Source organism: Anopheles bellator, chromosome 1 (genome assembly GCF_943735745.2).
Source record: "Anopheles bellator chromosome 1, idAnoBellAS_SP24_06.2, whole genome shotgun sequence".
NCBI classification, from domain to species: domain Eukaryota; kingdom Metazoa; phylum Arthropoda; class Insecta; order Diptera; family Culicidae; genus Anopheles; species Anopheles bellator.
This window is the reverse complement of record NC_071285.1, coordinates 50,117,144-50,128,469: the sequence shown is the minus strand read 5'-3', so window position 1 is coordinate 50,128,469 and position 11,326 is coordinate 50,117,144. Positions and strand designations below refer to the sequence as shown.

The following is an 11,326-nucleotide window of genomic DNA, read 5'->3' as shown; positions in this document are numbered from 1 at the left end:
ACAAATATGGCGATCGATACGTAAGTCGCTAAGCGTAGCGATTATTAGCAAAATTTCCCTGCACAACGCAAGCCCCATTTTGGGTTTTTGTTTGTGATTCAATGAACAGTACATATTCCGGGATCGAAGCCGTATCGAAACAAATCCTACCAAAGTACGATAAAAGTTCATTCTGATTTCAGACATTCCGTTTATTGCCCAATAAATTCAATAAGGTGTGGCTCGTCCTTAGATCATCCGTCTGCGCTGCACCCATTAATCGGTTTTTAAAGTGAAAGACTTTAGTTCGAACTGTGACAGAATATCAACTTGAATTGAAAACTTGAAACTGGTTGGTTGATGCTTAATACGGTTCTGCCCGTTCGAATAATAATAGATCAATAAATAATTAAAATAAACCTTCAATAAGCCCAAAACCGAGAGGACAAGGCCAAGGACCCCAAGACGGTTCACCAAGCCAGACAGTGAAATTGAAGCGGATTTGCTAACATATTGGCAGAACTTGTGCATATAGCGTGCATATGTTGACACTTACGGATAATGTTTATTGACCCCTAAACACCTCGCCTCATGCCATTATGTTACGGCCAACAATATTTCTCAACAAACAACCCCGATACTTCCAATAGAACCTCTAGTGAACAGCATCATCCACAAATAGAAACGGAACACCGTCTAATGGCAATTAAAAGATCCACATTCAGCAGTCTGGAACAGCAAACAAAACAACAAACCGAACCCGACAACAACAATAATACAACATCAAGCGATACTCCCAGTGCAGCGGCCACATCTTAGAGTCGAACTAGCCAGGGGCAAAGGTTATCCTGGAGTGGAGGAAATGCCACATGTCTCTTAAGCTAATCTTTTTAAATTACATTAAGTAAACTATTAAGCCACTTTTAACTAAATCAAATTTCATCAAAATCGTCTGGTCTTTTCTTCTAAGATTAAAAAAACTCAATACTTATTAATTTATTTTCTATTAATTTAACTAAATATTAGTTTGGGGAAAAAGAAATCCATTATTTTTGCACGAAATCCAAAACTGTCTTATGGTTAATCTTTAGCTCCTGGCCGATACTCTGACCACTAACAAGTCGATCAAATTTGATTATTTCTGTGATTTTACCGATATTTTCGACGACGGGTCTGCCCTTGTGAGGTGCATCTTTAAAATAAAAAATAGTTGAACCAGGTCAATGAAACCAAAATTCCATGTAACTAGCTGTTACAGTATCGGCATCATAAACACCATGTCTAACGGCCTAACTTGAACTTGTGCCTTTATCAAATAAAAAGAGTAAAATGTACCGAATTTTCTATCTGTTGACTTTGACCCTTTAACACATAAACGAGCGGAACAAACAAAAACAAAAAACAGTGAAAGTATATAAACTTGAAGCTGTACGCTCGATCGAAGACGAGGTATCGATCACTAAAGCCATCTACGACGAAAATGATAGATTTCTTTTTCCACAACTCAACATTTCACCCAAAACGTATGTTGTAGCAAGAATGGAGCGCATTTTCGTTTAAACAGATAACAACATAGTTTCCGACAAAAGTTCCGAACTCAAGGACATCCCGATCGACCCACTCTGTCGAGATTAGTGTTGCAGTTGTAATCGTAAGTGGTCTTACCTCAACCTTCGCTAGTTCTTTCGCTTCCCCCCGGGGGAAGGGTCCACAATAAATGAAACAACCATTGCTTTGGATTTGGATTACTTCATATCATCACGATTTGGGTTTCTTATTTTATTGTGTACTTAGTTACTCTCTCTCTCTCTCTCTTTCTCTCTCTTATGCTGCGTGTCGTCCGCAATTTGCTACCTCCGTTTCGACATCGGTTCCGCATAACTTAGTGACAAACCTTAAAGTCCTATATATCCTTCACTAAACACTTACTCCAATAAGCTGTACACGGGAGGGGGTTTCGGGGGCTCCAGAGGCCTCTCGGACACCGCACACCCTCTTCTCGTCCCCGGCGCTGCTACGAGAATGCTCCTAACAATTTTGGTTTAGGCTCTGTTCCTGCTTCTGTCTCTCTCTCTCTCTCTCTCTCTCTCTCTCTCTCTCTCTCTCTCTAGCAACTCCTAATCGGCCCGCATGATCGGCAGATTCGCGGTGCTAGAGGACGATCTTCAGACGCGTCTCAAGGTCGTAGAAAAAACGAAGCCACCGGTGGCCGGTCTTCGGGAGGCCCCTTGATGGCCTCGCCACTGAAAACGGGGGCCGCCTCTCGAAGGCCTCTCCGCGACTCTCGATTGCACTTCAGAGCCGGGCCCAAAACCCCTCTGCTGGGCGCGCTGACCTTGGATCGCGATCGATGTCTGCTTCGGCCCCTTACACTCCGTACTTCAAGCCGCAGTCCTGGTAGTAGCCGACGTGCGACCGATAGTGGCCAAGGTGATGGCTGCCGAGATTGCCGCCCAGGTGGTGGCCACTTCCGGTGCCGCTGGCGGCTGCAGCCGCCGCCGCTGCTGCTGCTGCCGCCGCCGCTGCGGCGGCCGAGTTCATGGGCGGGCTGGCGGACGTGAGGCTGTGGCCGCCGGGACTTCCGGCCGGTTCCACCATCTGACAGTTGACGGCGACGGCGGCGGCTGCGGCGGCCGCCACCGATCCGTGATTGTGGTGATCGAACACCATGTCCCGGAACCCACCACCACCGTTACTGCCGCCCGATCCTAGCCCACCGCCGACGCCGCCGTGCACCGAGAGACCTCCACCGCCGCCACCCAGTCCAAGTCCTCCACCACCGCCACCGCCCCCCAGTCCGCCCGTCGGGGTGACCGTCACCGAAGGCAGGGTGGTCGGGGTGGTGGTCGAGCTGCCGGACGTGTTGCCGATCGATTCGGGCGGCGTTTCCGGCGTGTACCAGCCGCCGTGCGGTGGCGGGTGATGCGTCGCGCTGTGGTGATGCCGCCCGACCAGCTGCCCCCCGGGCCCTCCGCCCACCGTCGTGCCCATCAGATTGTCGTCGTTGAAGTGGTACGGGTAGCTGGCGGCGTGATGGAGCCTCGGATTGTACACGTTCATCAGCGAGTCCACGGTGAATCCGTGGTCACTGCCGACGGCCGCAACGGCCGCCGCCGACGAAAGGTGATTCATCTGCGACGCGAACGAGTCGGCGTGGCAGGAGTTGAGCAGCGAGGACGTCAGCCCATCCTTCACCATACACTGGGCGGCGGCCGCCAACTCCAGCCCCGGTTCCCGCTTGAACGTCTGGTGGTGATGATGATGCCCCAGCGCCTGATGATGGTGGTGATGGTGGTGATGATGGTGGCCCACCATCTTCCCGTCCAGCGCCGGGTGGTGCGCCTGATGGTGGTGGTGCCCACCCCCACCACCCACTCCACCCCCCACTACGCCACCGCCCGCCATAATCTTGATCGGCTTCAGATCGCCCATCTTGTCCTCCAGCAGCAAACTTTGGCGCTTCATCAGCTCTTCCTTCTCCTTCAGCGCGTCCTTCTTCTTAAACCGACGGCGCCGTCGCAGGAACGACCCGTTGTCGAACATGTTGTACGAGTCCGGATCGAGCGTCCAGTAGCTACCCTTGCCCGGCTTCTTGTCATCCCGAGCGACCTTCACGAAGCACTCGTTCAGGCTGAGGTTGTGGCGGATCGAGTTCTGCCAGCCCTGCTTGTTGTCCCGATAGTACGGGAACCGGTCCATGATGTACTGGTAGATCCCGTTCAGTGTGATCTTCTTGTCCGACGAGTTCTGGATGGCCATCGCGATCAGGGCGATGTACGAGTACGGCGGCTTCACCATCTCCTTGCTCTGGTGTGGCGCGGCCAGGGCGTAAGCCGAACCGGCGTACGCGTACCGCGAGTACTGATCGTACGTGTAGTGGTGCGCCGCCGCCGCCGAGGCCATCGTCGGCCCGTTCGACGGGTATCCGGCCTGCCCATGGCCGTAATGGCGCTGGTCACTGAACAACGTGTGCATCCTGGGCACACCAACAAACGGCCGAACTTATCACACACTCTTATCCCAGGAGTCACCGATCAATCAATGTCCGTAATCCTGGCCGGACCGAACACCGTCGGAACAGAGAGTCCACCGGTCCAGTGTCCACCTTCGAAAGGCTTTCCCACAAACACAAGCACACACCGGGGATGGGGTCGCCCTTGGTAGTACACCTGCACCGCACCTCGATCGCCGATCTTTCACTCAAAAGACGTGTCAGCCCAAAGGACACCGCGAGAATGACGGGGCCACTGTAGCACTTGTTTTATTATTCTTTTCGATAAGCACACAACCGCACAGCACAGCACACGTCGCGAAAGTCCAGTCCGGGAAAGGCAACTTTTCCGACGGGGTCCGGGACCAACGACGCGGACGTTGATGACGGGTCGTCGTCAGTGCGGATCGGTTTTTCGAACGATACTGATTTAAGAAAAACAGGCCCCGGACCGTCGCGGCATCGAACCCGTACGTTCCGGCAGCTTGCCTCTCGCTCCGGCGCACTCTCTGGTGCGCTCTCGCTCACGCGCCCAGTCCTTGGGTCCTTTGGGCCGGGCCCAAGCACCGTTTGTCTTCTTCTGGCGCATCGGCGATCGCGTCATTCATACAATCGTCTGGGATAGGGTTTGGTCCGCACACGCACACATACGCAGTGCCAGTGTTTCCCGCACACATACACATGCAGGTGGGCGCAGGCGCGGTGCGATGGGAAATTCGAACTGTTTTCCGTTCGCAACGCAGGCTGCACTCGTCACGCACCCGCTTCCGCAACGGCCAGCCGGGAGGACACCTTCCGGTCGGTCTCGTTCACGCGCACCCGGATTCGGATCACCAGCGATGCGGCGGGGGGGCCGGAATTTGCTGCCGGCACCGGAAGTGCCCCAGAAGCGCTTCACAGTCACTTCCGTCATCGGCACAATTCCGTTTCCCTATTGCGATCGATTCGTACGGGAGATTCCTATTGCTTTATTGTGCAAGACAATGGCAATGGGGGACACGTTTTTCCGGGACGACTCCCGGGTGGCAGCTTTTCCGCAGCTTGGCCACCCCGGGGGGGGGGGGGGCTGGTGTGTTATGCTTTCTGTTCAACTTTCGCTCACATTGTTGCCGTACGTCCGAGCCCTTCGATCGAGGATCGATGGCTGGCATTCGGAAAACTCTCGTTGTTTTTCCTTCGTTCGTTTTCCTTTCCAGCACATTCAAACAAATGTTCAGCTCCGGTCTCTCTCCCTCTGTGCCTCGCTTTCCATTATATGATCGTGGTCCGCGATGCGATGCGATGATGATGACGCCTGATGACGACAGTCGAGTCGCGGGGATGAGTTTTTACTTCATTTTCCCAGCCCCAGCCCAGCCAGCGTCCAGCGACCATCCTCGCACGGCCAGCACCGCGACTATTTGTGTTTGCTTTAATGTTTATTTTCCAAATTGGTGCAAGACAAATATTTTCTCGTTTAATTAACTTTCGCTGATTGAACCTCGCCACGGCAGCGGCAGCGGCAGCAGCAGTGGCCATTGCTTCAGATATGGGCGATGATCACCGCGGCGAAGAAGATTGCATCGGAAGCCCACCACACGGAATGCGGCGGAGAGGAGCATACGTTTATATGCTCGGGCCGTTAGTTAGTTAGTTGCTGGCCGATGTTTCGCACTTCGCGCCGGGGAATTGTCAAGTTGTTTTAAATCTCGTTCTCGCGCGCTCCGCTGTTTTTGTGTGGTCTGCCATTCTGGCCGTTTGATGTTCGGGTCATCCTACGCGGTCCGCAGTCCGGTTTGTGATGGACGATTGTACGTTAGCCATTTAGCGCCATGAGCAGTCGAGCGGAATTTAGGTCTGATTAGATGGTGATAATGGATTGGTACATTGGTCTAGACCGGGTTATTGGTTCCCGAACCGAACGGTAAACATTGAGGTAGTAACTTGTGGTCACACCATCTAAGAAGGTTTTCACTAGCCGAAAAGTTCGCTCATTAAGTTCCTTATTGTGGGTTTGAAGCGGATAGTAAATTGTGAAATTAAATATTTATAATATTGTTTTTAAGGTCTTCCCAACTGAAATGATCCGGAATTGTTTAAAATGCTTCAATGTACATCGGAAGCATTGAAGGATCTTCAAGGCCGATTGGCGAAGTCACCTGAAATCAGCAGCAAGTTCATGACATGGCAGTAGATGTTTTGTTAATAAATTGTTTGTTAATAATAAAATAGTAATACTTTTTTCTAAAAATAGAAAACTATATTTAAAAAATTTGATCAAAAAGGATAACGAATTTTCACGTGACTTTTATAGTCGAATTTTCCAATTACCGTCGGGTAACATGCTGTCTTGTTCTCTTTCAAAGGACCTGTCGCTGGAACTGGTGTGTACTGGTTCGTGCCTCTAATGCCATCACATTCCCATGTTCGGCGCCGATTGATCTGGCTATCGCCATTTAACATCGCAAAGACCCCGCTTTCCGACAGACCGCGGACACATCGTTTCGTGGCGATCCAAAACATCGAGAGCCTCACGAGAGCACGGTCTGTTCATTAGACAACGGTCATTAGTGTCCTTGCATGCAGCCTGCCCGACGACGATCGGTGGCGAATGATGGACTAATTTTTGGTCAACGACGAGATTTAAGAAAAAGACAAATATTTACTCTCAAAGCTTTCTCGGCTGCCGGTGCGCGAAGGACTCGAAGATGGGCCCGTGTTTGATATCAGGAACAGTGGCTGGCTGTCGGGGTTCTTTTTCCAGTCCCAACCCACCTCGGAGGCCCGTGTCCACTTCTTTTCACACCTTCGCAAATGCACTTCGCCGACGGTGCGACGATGACACCCGGAAAGACACACGATCCGGTGAGCATCCGGTGCATCTCTGATGCACCTCGAAGGATGCGACCGAGGAGCGCTGTTTTTGTGGTTCCGTGTTCCAGACCGGAGGTCAGCTCGCCGCAGTTTTGATTGAATCGTGGAAAACTCTCGGCCCCCGTGACGGCCTGACGCCGGACGGACGGCATGTTGTGATAATCTTTGACAGGTGAATGCATCGCCTCGGAGGGTGGCAGACGAATGGAAAAAGGGAAAATGCATCTTTTCTGCTGGCGGCCGCAGAAGCACAACAACGCGTCTGATGAGCCCGACAGCGATACAACGGGGCTATGTTATCGTTCACAAGACGTGCTGCAACATTCTTTCGGACGCGCTCTGAAAATAGCCATTCGGTCGTCCGAAAGTAATCTGCAGCTTACGCCGATGGTACGCAAGGATTGGACCGTGCGTTCTCCGCGTCTTCCGGGTGTCCGGGTTGACTGGGAAAACCCGTTGTCGGTACAAGTGCCATCGGGCGTTTTTACTTGGCTGTCCGTGTCTGTCGCCGAGAAGAACACTTGTATCTCTGCTTAAAGATGTGTTAATTCAAAATGGAAACATTGTTAAGGTGACATTTGAAATGTAAAACATTTGTTCATTTGCTTTTTTAAACCCTAGCATATTTAAACCATACGGCATAAGTGATAAGAATTTCTGGTGAGTTTATCGTATCTGAATTATTTTAATTCCATTCTCTTGAATGGGCCCCACTTTCTAGGCTTGGAGAAGGGATTCTATAATTTCTACTGTTAAATCTATGATGATTACATAGCCTTCGACTGTGATCGAATGGATGGAATGGAATGGAATGGAATGGATAAGAGTTAAATAGATGGGCCTTCATCGTTCTCGTACAGCAGAAGAGTTTCGGCCGTAATCCGCAGAGCCCCCTGCCGAATGTAACAACAAACTTTGCCTTTTCTGCTTTCGAAGATCTAGACGAGCAGCTTAATCTTTCGATTGGCCCACACACGTTACCTAATACACCCTAATGTTCTGCATGCTCTGCCCGACACGACGGAAATCCCAAGTCCAAATTCATCTCCTCATAGCTCAACCTCAAGAAAAAGGGTTGAAGGAAGCGTTTCGGCAATAAAACCAAAAATAAAATCAAAAGACGTAACCTGCCCGGGTACCTGCTTCTGGTTCATTCATGAAAAGCGAGAAAAGTGCGCCCGAGCTTCATTCATAAGAAATGGCGAGCATTGAGGCCAGATCCCGAGCCAGCCAGCAGAAGGACGATGCGCTAGGAAGGGGCGCCCGGGTACACGGCGCTGACCACAGGTAGGCCAAGGCACGGGGGTGTGCATCGAAAGTGCGAACGGGTCCAGTTTTTACTGAGCCTTGGGCCCGGGAGCCAAAGCGGCGAGAGTTTCCCCGAATTAGTAAGGGAAACAGGAAACCGGGAAAATCCGTCGAATCCGTCTGGCAGGGTAAACGCAGTACGTTAATGGCCACACGATGGAGCATGTTGGAGTTGGTTCATACGCTTATCCTTACTGAAAGGGAATTTATCACTATCGCCGATTTTTTTAGCGCATCCCTTTTTGAAGTGGAGAATGTTTTCGCACCCAAAACACGACCCGGAACTGGGAAGCTGCGGTCACTGGTACGAACTGTCGGCCGGCCATCCGCCTTTTACGGCATCCGGACCGAGAGAGATCCTGCAACATCCTGTCTCGCGACCGCCAGGTTGGCTGGCACCTGTAGCCTGCGCCCAGTCGTTTGGCACCTACTCCGGGATGATGATGATTACTTTATGGCACCCTCTGTTACGCCGGTGCCCCATTCTAGTGCCGTCTCTCTACGTGTCCTCACTGGGTCGCGTTACCTGGGCCGGGTTGGTACACACTTTTCTACAACCCTTTCGAGCTACCCGCCGTGGAGGGATCCATTGAGCAGCAATTTAAAGGATTCACAAATTTGTTTTTCTGTACCTCACGAGTTATGGTCCCTTAAGGACAGGCCAACCGGCTCTCGGTTTTTTCTCGCCGTTTCAACAGCGCCGTGGGCTAGCTAGCGGTCGACCGGATGTGTCCGGGTATTTCCCGGCGTTAAGACCACAGTACTGTCGTCGCAGCCGGACCGGGGTACTGGGCCCAGGGTCTTTACGGTTCTGAATAGGCCACCACGAAAGCATCGGATCGGATTAATGACTTTCGTGGATTTGGTGGGATTTTTCACCACGATGGAACGAAACGCTGGCGGAAAAATTGGGAATCGATGCTGCCCGCCATCAGTTCTTGCTGAGAAGTGAGACGTCTCAGCAACCGATGCCAATGGCTGGTTTTTGGCGAAGAGGATGTAGAAGTAGTAAAATTTGAAAAGGCATCGGAAAAGGACATTGGGTCTCTGGTCGTCTTAGGACGACCTTTGGCAACTTTGCGTAGTAGACCTGCCCAACTACACAGGTTTCGTGCCTCTGATTGAATCCTTCGCAGCTTTACGCCAGTTACGTTTCGGGTTCTGCTCTTTAACTCTGCTCGAGATAATAACTGATTTTATTGAATTTCGATTGTCGCATTGCTGACGCAGCGACTTTGCCAGGCGGAAACTGCTTCCGCTTCCGCTTTGAGAGATGATTCAACGATTTAACGAAACTTTAACGAAAAATACGAAATTGAACGAAGTTCATTCATGAACTCATGAACTTTTGAACGAAAGAATGAATTTTTTAACGAAAAAAGTAGGCGTATCCAAAATGGCGGAACTGTCATACTGTTATACAAACTGTTATACTGCGCATGAAACCGAAACAGATGCTGTCTCGCTCTCTCTCCCGGTGCAGCATAAAAAAAAAAAATAAATTGTGCATAAATCAGCCTTTTTCGAGCATAAAACTTTAATATTTGCGTTTTATGTTGTTTCCGAGGTTGCCCTTTTTTCCTATCATTTCGATTTAGTTTCCAAGTAGTAGTTTTTACACCGGCCCAGGTTTTTAATGACTAATTAATTGGCTAATGTCCCGGTCAAACGTTCCAATAATGCTATATAAAATTTTGATGGTACTTCCCTTCTCAAGAGATACAAAGCCATTTCCCCTCCAGCATGTGAAGGACGCGATTGAGGAAAAGGACTCGTCAGAAACCAACACATCCACACCGGCGCACACGACCACTCGTACTCGCTATGTGTTGGGAGGCAAATACATAGCACGCTTTGTGTCACGAAATACATACTCTTATCAGGACGTAGCCACAAAGGCCCGGATTTGGAAACGGCTGTCACTTTGGCCGTCGGAAGGGGAGCAAAAAGCAGTCCGCAGGTCGTTAATCCGCATCGACACACACGTGGCTTTCTTGAGGGCAACATAGAATTCGCCAGCATTAAATTAACAGCATCACGTTGAATGGTGGCCGAGGAAGAGATGTCGTTACACATAAGGACGAGCGGGAAGTGGCCATATACAGCCATTCCCTTGCCATGCTCTGTTTTTGCTTCCTCACGGCGGGAAGCTGTTTTTTTTCGACAGACGCTGATCGACCGAGGGAAGTCGTTTTATTGATGTTCTATCTAATTGAGCCAATCGTTTTCGTATCTTGAGCCATCACTATCGGTGGCCATGTCCGCACACACGTCCACTATCTAACACACACTAGCACTCCGCCAAGCCGATCGGCTACTGATTTGGTGGTTGTGGCTTATCCTTCCTAGTTCCCGCTGGGCCTGGGATTCCATTCATCGTCTGAGGTTTGGTTCGCTCTCCGCGCCCGGCACCCCGTTGGATCAATCCGACCTCCGTCAGTGATTGCTCACGGCGCTAGTTGGCGGATATGAAATCGATGTTCAGCGCAGGGCGATGGATAGAGGAAATTGAATATTGGCCTTGCTGGCAGAGGCGCTGTGGTTCCAACAGGCAGAAGTATATAAGAATCGGGGGAGATGCCCACCGCGAGGGCTGTGCTTTAATATTGCTGACGGAAACACGATCGAACTTCACTGGCATAATTTAATGTGAATATTTATGGTTGAAGGGGAGACAGGCAGGTTTTAAGGTTAACAATGTTTTCACGTTGATTGTGCTGTGGTATTATTTATTTTTATCAGAAAGAGTCAACGGGTCACGTGGCCTGAATGACAACACCTAATCACAACTGACGATGACGAAAACCTGATCAATGACTAAAACGGTTTCTACGGCGGAATCAAAGGAAATACATTGCGACACTGACTCAAGGACCTATCAAAGACCTATGAAATAACGAGAAGTTAAACGAACAACGAAGCGCCATGACTTTTGCCTAAGAATGTATGGCTTCGATGCGATCAATCCAACAGAAATATTGGGGATACCACAGAAAGGAAATATACTCAAGGTTTTAAGTCACATAAGTTCCCGGAACTCAAAATTCATAGGAATCAAACGGATATCAAAACTCACACATTTTTGTAGGCACACATAATCATGTCCCAATAAAGCAACACCTTATGAATGTAAACTCGCCGGTCCTATTTCTAGTGGTATTCTCATTCTTCCCTCCAACAGACGACCGTAGAATG

The 11,326-nt window shown here is 50.1% G+C and overlaps 1 protein-coding gene across 1 annotated transcript; it reads right to left on the bottom strand.

The window, feature by feature from the left end:
* Positions 1 to 2,346: 2,346 nt before the first annotated feature.
* Positions 2,347 to 3,954, bottom strand: LOC131216633 (fork head domain-containing protein crocodile-like). Its single transcript, XM_058211174.1, has 2 exons — positions 3,370 to 3,954; positions 2,347 to 3,294 (listed from the first exon to the last, which is right to left on the bottom strand). The coding sequence occupies exons 1-2, from the start codon at positions 3,952 to 3,954 to the stop codon at positions 2,347 to 2,349; spliced, it is 1,533 nt and encodes a 510-aa protein (XP_058067157.1).
* Between the last annotated feature and the right edge of the window lie 7,372 nt (positions 3,955 to 11,326).